We start from the raw sequence: 15962 nt of genomic DNA, 5'->3' as shown, positions 1-15962 counted from the left end.
GGTGGCTGCTCTCTAGGTGCAGTTCCGGGCTTCTCATTGCAGTATCTTCTCTTGCTGCTGAGCAGGGACTCTAGGGTCGTGGGCTTAGTCACTCCAAGGCAAGTGGGACCTTTCCAGACCAGGAATCAAACCTGTGTCTGCTGCACTGGGAGGCAGTTCCCAGCCACCGGCCACCAGGGAAGTCCTATCAATGTTTATACTCCTCAGCATATAAGCCTTCCACTTTCTTGGTAGGATTTGTTTTTATTATTTTTGACGTGATTTAAAAGGGGTTATTGTTTATATTCCTTTTCTGGTATTTCGTTGTTAGTGTAAAGAAATGCAGCCAATTTCTGTATGTTAATCTTGTATCCTGCTGCCTTGCTGAGCTTTTTTATTTTTACATCAAAACAATTTATTAACAGAAAGCAATAATTTGAGGAGTTCTGTTCACTGATGGGGACCACAGCGATCCCCCTTCCTGCAGGTGCTGTCGGAGGGGATGGGGGTGACATCCTCAATCTGCCCAGTCTTCATCCCTGAGCAGGCGAGGGCTCTGAGCGCTGACTGGGCCCCTGGTCCAGGAGTCTTGGTCCTGTTTCATCCTGTGGCCCAGATTTGATGTGGAGGGCAGTCAGGCCCAGCTCCTGCATCTCTGGGCTGCATCCTGGGCAGCCAACATGGAAGCATATGCAGAGGACTCATCTCAGCCAGCCTTCACCTGCGTCCCACCAGTTACACGGCAGATGGTTTCCTTGCCAGAAAGATCGGAGACACAGAAGTGTCGTTCACGGATGCAAAGATGCGGCACACACCAAATACATTTTCTCCTCCAGCCACCTGAGGGCTGAGGCTGATGACCTGTTCTTCCTTCTTTTCCTTCCCTTTGTGAGGTGCCATTTCTGTGCGTCTTCTCCAGACTCCGCCACCGGAAAGAGAGGGTGGATGCCTTGCTGAACTGAATCAGTTCCTGTAGTTTGTGTGTCCTTAGGGTTTTCTATATATAGTATCATGTCATCTGCATATAATGACAATTTTACCTCTTCCATTCCAGTTTGGCTGTCTGATTGCTGTGGCTAGATCTTCCAATACTATGTTACATAAAAGTGGTGAGAGTGGGCATCCTCATCTTGTTCCAGATTTTAGTGGAAAGGCTAAGAGCCTTTTCATTTTTATTCAGTTCAGTTCAGTTCAGTCGCTAAGTCGTGTCCAACTCTTTGCAACCGCATGGACTGCAGCATGCCTGGCTTCCCTGTCTATCACCAACTCCCAGAGTATACTCAAACTCATGTCCATTGAGTCAGTGATGCCATCCCGTCATCTCATCCTCTGTCGTCGCCTTCCCCTCCCGCCTTCAGTCTTTACCAGTATCAGGGCCTTTTCCGATGCTCAGTTCTTCCCATCAGGTGGCCAAAGTATCAGAGCTTCACCATCTGTCCTTCCAGTGAATATTCAGGACTGATTTCCTTTAGAACTGACCTGTTTGATCTCCCTGCTGTCCAAGGGACTCTCAAGAGTCTTCTCCAACACCACAGTTCAAAAGCATCAGTTCTTTGGCGCCCAGCTTTATTTATGGTCCAACTCTCACATCCATACATGACTACTGGAAAAACCTTAGCTTTGACTAGACGGACCTTTGTTGGCAAAGTAATGTCTCTGCTTTTTAACATGCTCTCTGGGTTGGTTATAGCATTTCTTCCAAGGAGCAAGCGTCTTTTAATTTCATGGCTTCAGTCACCATCTGCAGTGATTTGGGAGCCCAAAAAATAAAGTCTCTCACTGTTTGCATTGTTTCCCCATCTATTTGCCGTGAAGTGATGGGACTGGAGGCCATGATCTTAGTTTTTTGAACGTTGAGTTTTAAGCCAGTGTTTTCGCTCTCCTTTTTCACTTTCATCAAGAATATCTTTAGTTCCTCTTTGCTTCCTGCCGTAGGGTGGTGTCATCTGCATATGTGAGGTTATTGATATTTCTCCCGGCAGTCTGGATTCCTAATCGTACCTCATCGTTTTTACTGGCTACATAATATTTCAGCTTGTGGATTCAATCCCTGGTCAGGGAACGAAGCTCCAGGAAGCCATGTGGCCAAAACAGAAAGATGCAGAACTTTTCTGTCGCCCCTGAAAGTTGTCTTGTGCTCCTTTGCAGTCAGTGCCCTCCTCCGCCCCTGGCTCCCAAGATCATTGATATGCTTTCTATTACTAAAGTGTTGCCTTTTCTAGAATTTCATATAAATGTAGTAAATATAAATGTATGTGGTTTTCTGAATCTGTCTTCTTTGGTTAGCGTGTTTTTTTGGGTCTGTGCATGTAGTGGCATCTTAGTAGTTTGGTCCTTTTTATTGCTGTATTCTAGCCCATGAATCGGAGAAGGCAATGGCACCCCATTCCAGTACTCTTGCCTGGAAAATCCTATGGGTGGAGGAGCCTGGCAGGCTGCAGTCCATGGGGTTGCTAAGAGTCAGATACGACTGAACGACTTCACTTTCACTTTTCACTTTCATGCACTGGAGAAGGAAATGGCAACCCACTCCAGTGTTCTTGCCTGGAGAATCCCAGAGACGGGGGAGCCTGGTGGGCTACTGTCCACGGGGTCGCACAGAGTCGGACACAACTGAAGCGACTTAACAGCAGCCCATGAATATGCCACAGTTTGTTTATTCATTTTTCAGTTAGTGAACATTTGGATTGTTCCGTTTTGTGGCTTTTGTGAATAATGCTGCTATGAACATTCATGCACAAGTCTTTGTGTGGACATATGTTTTCACTTCTCTTGGTTCCTAGGAGTTGAATTGCTGGATTGGGTTGGAAGTGTGCATTTACTTTTATAAGAAACTTCCTGTTTTCTAAAGTGGCTATGCCATTTTAAATTTACCATCATCCATGTGTGAGAGATCCATTTATTCCACATCCTAGCCAACACTTGGTATTTTCAGCCTTTTAAATTGGAGCCATTCTAGTGAATGTGCTTCAACTTGGGTTTTAAGAGCTGCTGCTGCTGCTGCTGCTGCTGCTGCTAAGTCACTTTAGTCGTGTCTGACTCTGTGCGACCCCAGAGACAGCAGCCCACCAGGCTTCGCTGTCCCTGGGATTCTCCAGGCAAGAACACTGGAGTGGGTTGCCATTTCCTTCTCCAATGCATGAAAGTGAAAAGTGAAAGTGAAGTCGCTCAGTTGTGTCCGACTTTTAGCAACCCCATGGACTGCAGCCCACCAGGCTCCCCCGTCCCTGGGATTCTCTGGCAAGAGTACTGGAGTGGCTGCCGTCGCCGTCTCCGTTTAGGAGCTAGTTGTTGTCCTTTTATTTGTTCACCTACCATCTACGGCCTTCCCCAATGGCTCAGTCGGTAAACAGTCCCCCTGCAATCCAGGCGACGCAGGAGACCCAGGTTCAATCCCTGGGTCAGGAAGATCCCCTGGGGGAGGAAATGCCAGGAGAACCCCATGGACAGAGCAGCCTGGCAGGCTACCGGCCGGGGGTTGCAGAGAATCAGACACGACTGAGCACGCTAGCACACACAGCACTGTCATGAGAGGTGCAGGTTACGGCTCAGTGTAGACACGGGCACGGGATATTGTGACTGGAGTGCCTGGTGGACTGCCTGGAGCAGGAGGCCCGGGAGGACCCAATGAGGGAAGAGCAAGCACGACTGGGGTCGCCCCGTGTGAAGGTCGTGCTGCTCGCCACTGGAGTCTGTGCGGCGCTGTTCCTCGTACCAGAGAGGGGGTCTCTCTATCACGGGCCTCCCTGGTGGCTCAGACGGGAAAGAATCTGCCTGTGATGCGGGAGACCTGGGTTCAGTCCCTGAGTCAGGATCCCCTGGAGCAGGAAATGGCAACCCACTCCAGTATTCGTGCCCAGAGAATTCCATGGACCGAGGAGCCTGGCAGACTACAGTCGTGGGGTTGCAAAGAGTCGGACACGACTGGCACTTTGGCACATCCATACCATTGGCAGTGGGGCCCCCAGGCTCTGCCTTTCTCTTGGGCACTGTCAGTCGAGCCATCACTTTGGAAAGGGTCTTACGGTCACCGTCCTACGAGTACACTTGTGCGACCTCTGCGTCTCCTGGACAGCGTTCTGCTCACGGGAGACAGCAGTGGCGGTGTGGTTGGGAAGTTATTCTGGGGTCAGACTCCCTGCGTGTGTAGCCTGCTGCTTCATTGGTGTGCCCTGGGCAGGATACCTAAATTCTTGGTGCCATAGTTCCTCATTTGTAAGATGGGCCAGTGGGGTACCTGTTGCATGGGGTTGTTGAGATGGTTAAGTGAAAAGTGGTGCCTGATGCTTAGCGTTCAGATCTTGATGTTTGATAAATATCTTTCTCTGATAGAAGGAACCAGGACTCCTTGGCCAAGTGGCAATCCTGGGACTGAAACAGGAAATATACAAGATTTTGTAGTGCCAGAAAGTAAGAAGGTACTGAAAAAACAGATAATGTAAGCCTAGACAAACAAACCTTGTGGGTGGGGGCATGTCCAAGGGACCAAGGAGCCAACAGAAAGCGCTCCTAAAGGCCAGAGCGGGAACAGTTTGAAGCAACACACTAAAGTGGCATTAGATTATCCCGGAATATAAAATAAATATCCGTGGATTCCTACTAACACTAATGAAAAAACATTCTGAAAGAGAGTTTGATGGAGGACTGTGAAGGTAGTTTAAGGAGAATCTTTCCAGTCATTCATCCTCCCTGCCCGCCTGATCTCTCTGTTGTTTATATGGATGGTCTGACCTGGGAAAGGAAGTGACCTACGAGACAGGAGAGCGCTCATTGTGATCTGAAATACCCGGTATTTAAACACAGATGAATGAAAAAGGATTGGTTGGCAGTTGTCAGTAGTCGTAGTTTTGTGATTCAGCTGTTCTCCCTGCAGTGTGTGTCTGGAGGCCTGTAGGCGTATGGGATTGGGGGCACGCGACATGGCATTCTTCTTTGATTCATTTGTTGAGGAGGATGTACAGGGCGTGAAAGACGCTAGTGGACTTTGCCTTTAAGAGGCTTTCGGCCTTGTGGAGAGAGGTCCAGAGTGGACACGAACAGGTCTGTGGCAGAGGACAGGGTACCCACCGAAGGAGGAAAGGCGTCTGCTCTGAGGCCTGCCTACCAGGTTGGTCCTGGGAGATTAGAATCTACAGCATCACATGCTCAGTTTTGGACACTAAGCATCCATTAATTTGGCTTTTAATATTATCTAAACAGGGGTGTGCCTCTCTCCCGCTGCCTCCCTTTTAAAGTTAAGGACCTAAAGCTGGGGGCTCGGGAACACACTCTGTCCTCGAGCTGAGGGGTTGTGTCCTCCTGGCCTCTGTGTCCTCCACGCGTGGCCCAGCGCCTGCTGTGCAGCTGGTGCCCGTGGGCTGCAGTGATGTCCACAGTCCTGTAGTCACACCGCCAGGGGTGTTGAATTCATTTAGGCTGGAGTACAGTGCGCATTGGGCTTCCCAGGCGGCACTAGTGGCAAAAACAAAAAATCCGCCTGCCACAGCAGGAGATGCAAGAGACACGGGTTCGATCCCTGGGGCGGGCAGATCCCCCGGAGCGGGGCATGGCGACCTACTCCAGTGGTCTTGCTTGGAGACTCCCACGGACAGGTGGGCTACAGCCCGTAGGGTCATAGAGAGCTGGACACAACTGAATCGATTTAGCATGCACGCATAGCAGAAGTTGTGTTGGGTGGGGGGTGTGGGTCCCAAGACCACCCCTAGATTTGCTCAGAGAACTCACAGGATTCAGGTTACACTCTGGCTCACAGCTGTGATGTCCTCAGTGAAAGGAGCAGACCAGCGAAGGAGAAAGGGCCGCGGGGCAGAGCCTAGAGGAAACGAGGTGCAAGCCCCCGAGTCCTCTCCCAGCGGAGTCCCCCAGGCCGCGCGTCGCTCTTCCAGCAGCAAGCTGACAGCACGTGTGACCTCTTTCTGTCAGCACAGCTCGTGAGCCCCGCTGCCCCGGGGTCCTACGGGGGCTGAGAACTCAGGCGCCCTCTGCAGATTCAGCGCAGACCACGCTGCTCGCTTAAACAGTGTAGGCATCGGGAGGGGCTATTACTGCAGAGACTGGGGAGCCCTTCCCAAATCTGGGTTCCCAGACGGCAGCCAGGGCCAACCTTGCAAGCAGATGTCTCTATGGGGAGTGGCTTTAGGCCCGCCACGTGAGCTTTTTCTGCACAGTAATAGACTGTCTCTTTTCAGGGCAGTTTCTGGGCATTCCAGTCTAGTCCATCCAAGAGAAGGGAAAGGTCTGATGTTGTTTTAATGAGCAGCAGTTATTCCCTGGCTGTTCCTTGACGAGTAGGAGTGGGGTTAGGCAGGTCAGGTGGGTCTTCCTGAGGACCAGAGGATGTATTACTCAGTAGAAGCATCCATCTGGTTGAATTTCCCCACAAAGTTTCAAGTTTGGAGGCTCCCTAAGAAATTTGTCAAAGTTGTTTTATGATGCTCCAAACTGCACAAACTAGTGGTAAGCCACACACAGGGCCTGTAATTTGGTCAGTTTGTTTTGAAGACGCTTCTTGGGAGGATTCACCCAAGAATCTTACCAGTCTGGTTCCAGGACTTACTGGGCAGGTTACCTGTTTGAGGGAGGCTCTGGGGTTTACTTGAAGCTGTGGTTGTCAAGCGGGTTACAGCTTCTGGTTTTGGTCAGAAGGGCTCTGACGCTTATATCCTGAAGACCTCCCCAGGGCTGAGCCCTGCCTTATTCCACCCAGCCGCTCTCGGAGGGCGAGCGGGAAGAACTGTGGAAATGGCAGAACAGCTTCAAACTCCTGCCGTGCTGGGAGCTCAGTCAGTTACTTTCTACTCAGGGAAGACTTGGTGAAGAGGGATTGTAGGGCTTAAACATCGCAGTTTGGGGGTCCAGAGCAGCCCCAGGGGTCCTGAGAGACCTGTGTGCTCACACGCAGCGCAGCCCCCGTGTGCTCCAGGGATACACGGCTGATTCGGGGAAGGTCACTGAGGAATTCTGTAGTCAGGCCTGTTTCTCTTTAACCTAACCCACGTTCCCTAAGCTTGTTTGCTCGTGGAACCCCCTTTTGGGGAGTATCCGTTACTGTCTTAGGGGTACTAGTGTTTTGCAGAACTCAGTTTGGAAAATGCTCGCTGAGAGTTTATCAGCGCCCTCGGGTAGATTTCCTGCAGGTGATGCTTGGGAAGGCCCTTCCTGGTGTGATGGCCCAGCCTCTTCTCACACAAAGTACAGGCGGTCGCGAGGCTTGGCTTCCGTCATGCTGTTTGCTCAGGACTGTGGCTTTTAACATACAGATTTCCTTACATGTGAATTGTTCAGTCACTGAGTTGTGTCTGACTCTTTGCAACCCCATGAACTGCAGCATGTCAGGCTTCCTTGCCCTTTGCCATCTCCCTGAGTTTGCTCAAATTTACGTCCATCGAGTCAGTGATACTATCCAACCATCTCATCCTCTGTCGTCCCCTTCTCCTCCTGCCTTCAGCCTTTCCCAGCATCAGGGTCTTTTCCAGTGAGTCAGCTCTTTGCATCAGATGGCCAAAGTATTGGAGCTTCAGCTTCATTCAGCATCAGTCCTTCCAGTGAATATTCAGGGTTGATTTCCTTTAGGATGGACTGGTTTGATCTCCTTGCAGTCCAAGGGACTCTCAAGAGTCTTCTCCGGCACCACAGTTCAAAAGCATCAATTCTTCGGTGCTCAACCTTCTTTATGAATGGAATGGTCATAAGACTGAAACCGTATTTCACTGTCCCAGGCAACGACACCCCACTCCAGTATTCTTGCCTGGAAAATCCCATGGACGGAGGAGCCTGGTGGGCTGCAGTCCATGGGGTCGCTAGGAGTCGGACAGACTGAGCGACTTCCTTTTCGCTTTCCACTTTCATGCACTAGAGAAGGAAATGGCATCCCACTCCAGTACTCTTGCGTGGAGAATCCCAGGGACAGGGGAGCCTGATGGGCTGCCGTCTATGGGGTCGCACAGAGTCGGACACAACTGACGTGACTTTGCAGTAGCAAGCATCCTTTTTTTTTTTTTTGCTGTTGTTTTTTGTGTGTTTGTCTTGGTGTAATGTGGTTTTATGTCCAGCTCTTGTAAGTTGCCAGGACCAAGTACTGTTAGTGTTGGGGCTGGCAGTCCTGCCCAGAGAGTTTTCATTTGGGAAATAGGATGGAGACCTGTTTGAGGAGCCAGAAGAGGCTCTCTGGAGCTAACCACAGAAGAGGACATCTAGTCTCCCTGTTGGGGGTCTGTGGAGGAATGTCAGTGGTCCCTAAACTTTGCTTTCCTCATTCAAGAGGTGGTTTCAGTCTGCTTTAGTTGTGAGGACCAGTGAGTCTCACTACACTTCACAGTATGGAGCTGTCTTATAATTATAACCGTTAATTAAGGCTGAGCTTGAGAACAGGACACGTCTAGAGCAGGAAGACCCGGCCCTCCCGGGAGCTAGAGCCGTGGTGAGAGCCAGCTCGTGTTGGTCTGGGCAGTGGGACTTTGTGCGCGTGACTGTTCCGACAGTAGCCTGATCTGAGTCTGTTTTTCTTTCCGCCTTTCCCTGCATGTACTCTTTACTGTATATCTTTTCTGTTCCTCATATTTTCTGTTTATTCCTAACTTTGGCTTGCCTTTTTCTTCTTCTGATTTTTAAATATTGGAGTATAATGTCCGTCCAGAAAACTGCACACTCTAAAGGAGGGCCTCCTCTTTCAGACAGAGCACATTTTTAATACCTTGCGTGAATTCTGATTTGAACAAACTAACAGAAAAAAGGCCCGGTTTTTTAGAGTACTGTTTTTGAGAAATAGTGTGCTTAAAGACTTTAAAAGTGCTTATCCGTTAGCAAGAAGTTATGAGTGCAGGTTGGCGAGTTTTCAGAAAGTGTAACCTGCTGCACAGCTGGAGCAGAGCTCACTGTGTCCTGAAGTCGCCAGGCAACCACTGTTCTCACTCAAACACCACAGAGCTGTCTGTTTTCACAGCTTTACTGAGACGTAATCTACACACTATAAAGTTCACCCAGGTAAAGTGTGTGATTGGGTGATTGTTGGCGTTCTTACTGAGTGCTCCCGCCATCGCCACACTCTTGTAAAGCACCTTCACCGTCACCCCAAAAAGAAGCCGGCACCGACTTGCCTGTATGCCCCACCTCCTGCAGACCCCGCCCCCCCTTGGCAACCGCTAACCTACTCTCCCTGTCCATGGATTCGCCTTTTCTGGACGTTTCATGTAAGTAGCCTTTTGTGCTTGGCTTCCTTTACTTAGCATAATGTTTTCAAGGTTCTTCCATGTTGCAGCCTGTGTCTCTGGCTGAATACTGTCATCGTGTAGCTAGACCATACTGTGTTGATCTGTTTTATTTATTTGGCTGTGCCAGGTCTTATTTGTGGCACTCAGAATCTTCATTTATTTAGTTTGTATTGTGGCATATGGGATCTTTAGTTGCAGCATGTGGGATCTAGTTCCCTGATTAGGGCTCGAACCTGGGTCCCTATGTTGGGAATGCAGGGTCTTAGCCACTGGACCGCCAGGAGGTCCCTGTTGACCAATTCTTTAGTTGATGGACGTTTCTTTTCTTCCCACTTTTGGCTGTTGTGAAAATGTGTCCATGAACATATGTGTACCACCTATTGTTTAGACTTATGCTTTCGTTTCTCTTGAGTCTATACCCAAGAAATCTGAGTCATAGCTGTATTAGTTTATACTTCCGACGGAAGTGAATGGAAATGTATAGGATTTTAAAGAAAATCCAAACATTATGTCATTTTACCTGGAAAGACTTTAGTATCAACACTTCTTGCTAACGGATAAGCACTTTTAAAATCTTTAAGCGCACTGTTTCTCAAAAACAATACTCTAAAACACTGGGCCTTTTTTCTGTCAGTTTGTTCAAATCAGAATTCATGCAAGGTATTACAAATGTGCTCTGTCTGAAAGAGGAGGCCCTCCTTTGGAGCGGGATCATTTTAAAAGCCTGCTCTCTGTCGATGTGGGTCTGGGACCTGCAAGTGCTGGGCTCTGTTCGGTCCAGGCTTGTTTAGGAGGTTTCTGATCTTCCTGCTTCTGGTCAGTTGCACGCTCAGTGTTCGCTCCTAAACGTCCCTCTCAAGCCTTGTTTCTGCTGTGCCTTGCTGCCTCGGGCTACAGGAGTCTCCTTGCTCTCTAAGGCAAGTGCTTGGGTGGGGCGAGACTGGCTGCCTTCCTGTGGCTCTCCAGTGACCTTGGTGCAAGGCTGAGTAGCTTGTTCACCTGTCCAGTCTCACAACTGCTTTCTGTGACGTTTTTTTGGTCTTCTCCCCCTCTTACTTGGACCACAGAAGCTTTTCCAACCCAATGAAGCGTGTGGTTTCTGGGCTTCTCTCGCGCCTTCCGTTTCTGCCTGGAAAGTAACACGTTTCCCCTGCGCTCACTTCTGTCTGGAGAGCCCTCGTCGGGTCGTCATATTCACCACCCTCCGTCGCCCTGGCTTCCTGCTGTGTCCCTGGGCCGACAGGCTCCGTGGACACTTGGCCTGCGAAAGGCAGAGTCGCTGCAGGCAGTCTGCCGTGGCCGGCAGTCGCACCCTGACGAGCCGGGCCCTCCAGCGGCCGGCCTGCTCCCTGCCCCCTCGCTGCTCCACGGGCTGGTCTCTGTCTTTGTTCCCAGCGTGCTCCCGGACACTCCTTTCTGTGCCTGTCAAGGTTCAGTCAGGAAGACAGGAACTGCTCTGGTGTTTCAGGTGGCAAGGGATTTAACGTAGTGACTTGGAGGCTTATAGAGCCACCATCTGGGCCCAGGTGATGGTGGTGGTGGCCACAAAGCCAGGGAGACGTGCTGTCAGCTTCCAGAAACGCAGGGAACGATGCCCCAGGAGGCTGCCGCAGGTCCACCGGGCCTTGTGTGGGACCTCGGGGTGGTTTTCGGGAGCATGCTCCTCGCCGCTGGGGCATGGCCACGCCTGCCGGAGGCCAGGCCTGGGCTCTCTGCTCCCGCGAGGGCCACCCGTGCAGCCCGCCTCGGTGCCTCTGCTCTTGCGTCCCGTAGGGGTCCCCAGCCTTTCCTCGCCTCGCGTGACTCCCGCTGCACGAGGGGGACAGAGACTGTGCTGCCAACACACAGCCCAGCTTCTCTTAAAGTGAGGGGAGCACCGAACCTTGGAAAACATAAGCAAACCATTCTCGACATGTTGCTGTTGGATTATCTTACAGATGAAGACACCTGCTGTCTGGAAGCGAGCATGAAACAGATGCACAAATAAACTTTTATTTTTATAATTGTTTTTCTTTATAGACTATAAAGCAATTGGCAAAATAGGAGAGGGAACGTTTTCTGAAGTTATGAAGATGCAGAACCTGAGAGATGGCAACTACTACGCGTGTAAACAGATGAAACAGCACTTTGAGAGGTAGGCAGCCCGAGGCCTGTTGGAGACTAAATACAGGAATAGGTGTGAGCTGACAAGACCAACGTAATGGGAAAAGTGTGTTCATGCGATAGCATGTAACGTCAGATTTCTTTGGGCAGAGAGGATTAAAGGCTAATTTTATCTTTATCGTACTGGGATTTATTCATGTCCCAGTTTCAGTTCAGTTCAGTCGCTCAGTCATGTCCGACTCTTTGTGATCCCATGAATCGCAGCATGCCAGGCCTCCCTGTCCATCACCAACTCCTGGAGTTTACTCAAACTCATGTCCATCGAGTTGGTGATGCCATCCAGCCATCTCATTCTCTGTCATCCCCTTCACCTCCTGCCCTTAATCCCTCCCAGCATCAGTCTTTTCCAGAGTCAACTCCTCATGAGGTGGCCAAAGTACTGGAGTTTCAGCTTTAGCATCAGTCCTTCCAGTGAACACCCAGGACTGATCTCCTTTAGAATGGACTGGTTGGATCTCCTTGCAGTCTAAGGGACTCTTGAGAGTCTTCTCCAATACCGCAGTTCAAAAGCATCAATTCTTCAGCGCTCAGCTTTCTTCACAGTCCAACTCTCACATCCACACATGACTACTGGAAAAACCATAGCCTTGACTAGATGGACCTTTGTTGGCAAAGTAATGTCTCTGCTTTTCAATATGCTATCTAGGTTGGTCATAACTTTCTTTCCAAGGAGTAAGCATCTTTTAATTTCGTGGCTGCAGTCACCATCTGCAGTGATTTTAGAGCTCAAAAAAATAAAGTCTGACACTGTTTCCACTGTTTCCCCATCTATTTCCCACAAAGTGATGGGACCAGATGCCATGATCTTCATTTTCTGAATGTTGAGCTTTAAGCCAACTTTTTCACTCTCCTCTTTCACTTTCATCAAGAGGCTTTTTAGCTCCTCTTCACTTTCTGCCATAAGGGTGGTGTCATCTGCATATCTGAGGTTACTGATATTTCTCCCGGCAGTCTTGATTCCAGCTTGAGCTTCCTCCAGCCCAGCGTTTCTCATGATGTACTCTGCATATAAGTTAAATAAGCAGGGTGACAATATACAGCCTTGATGTACTCCTTTTCCTATTTGGAACCAGTCTGTTGTTTCATGTCCAGTTCTAACTGTTGCTTCCTGACCTGCATACAGATTTCTCAAGAGGCAGGTCAGGTGGTCTGGTATTCTCATCTCTTTCAGAATTTTCCACTGTTTATTGTGATCCACACAGTCAAAGGCTTTGGCATAGTCAATAAAGCAGAAATAGATGTTTTTCTGCAACTCTCTTGCTTTTTCCATGATCCAGCGGATGTTGGCAATTTGATCTCTGGTTCCTCTGCCTTTTCTAAAACCAGCTTGAACATCTGGAAGTTCACGGTTCACATATTGCTGAAGCCTGGCTTGGAGAATTTTGAGCATTACTTTACTAGTGTGTGAGATGAGTGCAATTGTGCGGTAGTTTGAGCATTCTTTGGCATTGCCTTTCTTTGGGATTGGAATGAAAACTGACCTTTTCCAGTCCTGTGGCCACTGCTGAGTTTACTATAATAGTAATAAATAATGGTCACAAAAATTTAAACTGGAGAAGTATACCTCACTTCAAACCGTTTGTATGTTCCTAAGAATTGTGTTTGTTGGATTTTTATAATTGAAACCTTGGATTAGAGATATAGAGGTCCTTGTGACTTAATTAGCTGTGAATCAGTTACTATGTTGAAAAATACCTTTCAGGTAGGATTAGAGAGATGTGTTCCCTGGGAGGGAGCGATGCGCGTCGTGGTGCGGGGAGTCCTCTGGTTCTCAGTCCTTCCCTTTCAGACCGCCGTGGCCTTTTCCACAGAGCAGCCTCTCGGAGCCCTCAGCACGGACCACCCTGAGTCAGAGGCCACGTGTGGTTAGGAAACTGTCAGGAAAGGAAATAAGCGATGGCACCACTGCAGCTGTCCTGCTACTGAGTAAAGAGGTGTGAAGCTCAGTCCTTTTTAAGATCAAAGGAGTTGAAGCCTCTGAATATCTAAGGCAACGTTTTAAAAAGCATAGTAATCCCTGTCCTGAAAATGTGGAGCCTTCTGAGTGTTTTGGGGTATAGGCCTTGATTTCAATCTCTTAGGATGCAAAGATAGTGTCTCAAATGGGAAAGCAGTTTAGGCCTTTTACCACATCAAGGACGTTGGGTAACAGTGATGTCAGCCTGGCGACGTCCCCACGGGGCAGGTGTCACTGTCCCTCCTTGGCACCTGAGGAGAGGTGGTTAGCGATGTGAAGTAGCTTGACCGTGCTCACCTCGGCCACTGGGTGGGCAGAGCCGGGCCAAGGCGCGCGGTGTTTGCCTGCCGCACCGACGCTGAGGTTGCGGGGGCTTCTGCTCCTCCTCCTTTCCATCACTTCTTCCTCCATTGTGTTCTGGATTCTCCGTATTTCTTTATCCACCCCCCACCTCTGTCTTTACCTTAACGCTACACCTGGTGGAGAATTTGCTGCCCAGTGTTCCGATTACCCCCATCGCCCAAGCAGACAACTGCACTCAGCCGCCATGGACAAACGCCCCACAAACCCAGCGGAGCAAGACGGGACTCTGAGCGGCGAGTGGGATGCATTCGCTCGGTCAGAGGCCCAGGCTCCCTGTCAGCTCACTCTCGGGTGCGGGGTAGACGTGCTTGCAGACGGCAGGACTTTCCAGCTGCAATTTTGGTGAAGACATAAACACGAAGTACGGGCCAGACAAAACACCTGTGGACCCCAGGACTCCCACGAGGGCTGCCGGGTCAGAACCATGCAGAGTCAGGGCTGCCCTGGGCACCCAGCCGGCCAGGAGAGGTCACGTGGCCACCGAGGGGACTTCAGGAGGCAGAGAGACCTGTAACGTGTGAGAAGCGCTCCTGGAGGAGGTTAGAGTGGTTAGAGGGCAGTCCTTTGGGGAGGCAGCACTCAGTTTATCTGGAAAAATGCCTTGGGCTGACCTCAGCCCCTGGGGAGAAGGTGGAGCCACCCGAGGGACACGGTTCCCACCAGGTCCCGACGCGGAAAGCACCTCGTCCACCCGGCCCTTGGCTTCCTTGTCGCGAGGCGCGGAGCGCGGACCCAGGCGGGAAGCGGAAGGAGCCGTCACGTGCGGCCCCTGGTGACCGCTCGGGAGACGCTGGCCGCGTTACCGATGTGTGATCGTTTGTCCTGTTTCAGAAGCACTTGTCCTAACTTTAGAAGTGATTGATTAGAACACTTACTTTTCTTTAAAAAAAACCCATAATAAGTAAAGATTTTCTAATAAAGTATCACTGAATCAGTTATACTTTCCCCTTTTTTTTCCAACGTGTGCGTGTGTGTGAGGGGGATTGTTGACAGCCAGTTTCACATACTGGCTTTACTTAAAAGGAAAGTCACTGTGAACTGGCGGTGTTTTGTGGCTCTTTGAAGTCCGGAATCACTGACGGCATCTCCAGCTTAGTTCTGACAGGTGTCTGCCGGCCTGTGTAATCCCAACCCACAGGGAATGGGTTTTGCCTTTGCCCTTGTGAGTTCTCGTTTGCTCTTAGACATATGTCGATCGAAACCCACAGGGAACAGGCTTTGCGTTTTCTCTTGTGAACTCTCATTTACGTTGAGGCATATGTTGAGAACCATAGGCGACTGTAGTCCAGCGCTCCCGTTGTTTATTTGACAGTTGTTCGAGCTAAAGCTGAGCCCGCCCTGGCTGTGGAGAGCACCTTCAGGGTGGCTCCTATGTTCTTGTGGCATCCCCCATCGTTTTCTTCTTTTTCAAACCTCTTTTTTTTTGCTACCGGAATGTCAGCACCTTTAGGTCCTCTCAGCATATATGTACACTAACCTCTGTCTCTTCATTCAAATAACCTTGAGCGCATACTGATGTAAATAAATGCCAAACGACTAAACAAATTGGGATGAGGGGGAAATTTTTTTCTAATTTGTGATTCATAGATACAGAGAGGAATGAGGGAAATGGAAAAATCATCATTAGAATAATCATTTCTGCAGGCAAGATAAATTTATGAATGCTAAAATTAGTAAGCTGAAACTTGAAGGAGAATGGGATTTCTGCACAGCCTCAAATGATATCCTGAATATTTATTAATTACCGTGGTGGTTTTAACTTACGTCCACAAATTGTTTTCTGTTTCTTCCTCCGGGAGGTGGGGCTTAATTTCCTTCCATTTGACTGAGGGCTGTACTTGATGACTTGCTTATAAAGAGTAGAAAATGAAAGGGAAAGATAGTTAACTTTACAGAGAAAAGCCTGGTAGATGCTACTTAAATAAATCATTAATATCAGCATCATCAGTAATAAGACATCCAAAATCACTGCAGATGGTGACTGCAGCCATGAAATTAAAAGACGCTTCCTCCTTGGAAGAAAAGTTATGACCAACCTAGATAGCATATTCAAAAGCAGAGACATTATTTTGCCAACAAAGGTCCATCTAGTCAAGGCTATGGTTTTTCCAGTGGTCATGTATGGATGCAAGAGTTGGATTGTGAAGAAAGCTGAGTGGTGAAGAATTGATGCTTTTGAATTGTGGTGTTGGAGAAGACTCTTGAGAGTCCCTTGGACTGCAAGGAGATCCAACCAGTCCATTCTGAAGATCAGCCGTGAGTGTTCTTTGGAAGGACTGATGCTAAAGCTG

At 49.3% G+C, this 15962-nt stretch overlaps 1 protein-coding gene and 1 pseudogene across 1 annotated transcript in view; one reads left to right on the top strand and one right to left on the bottom strand.

The window, feature by feature from the left end:
• The window catches only part of MOK (MOK protein kinase), a 45298-nt gene that overhangs the window by 3298 nt on the left and 26038 nt on the right, over nt 1–15962 (top strand). Inside the window, exon 2 of the mRNA XM_018066526.1 lies at nt 11208–11322. Within this exon, the coding sequence (XP_017922015.1) occupies nt 11208–11322 (115 nt within the window). The remainder of the gene's footprint in view (nt 1–11207; nt 11323–15962) is intronic.
• LOC102181817 lies at nt 383–909 on the bottom strand (annotated as a pseudogene).

Source organism: Capra hircus, chromosome 21 (assembly GCF_001704415.2).
Source record: "Capra hircus breed San Clemente chromosome 21, ASM170441v1, whole genome shotgun sequence".
In the NCBI taxonomy this organism is placed as follows: domain Eukaryota; kingdom Metazoa; phylum Chordata; class Mammalia; order Artiodactyla; family Bovidae; genus Capra; species Capra hircus.
The sequence above is the reverse complement of the archived record's forward strand: the minus strand, read 5'-3'. Positions and strand labels throughout refer to the sequence as shown.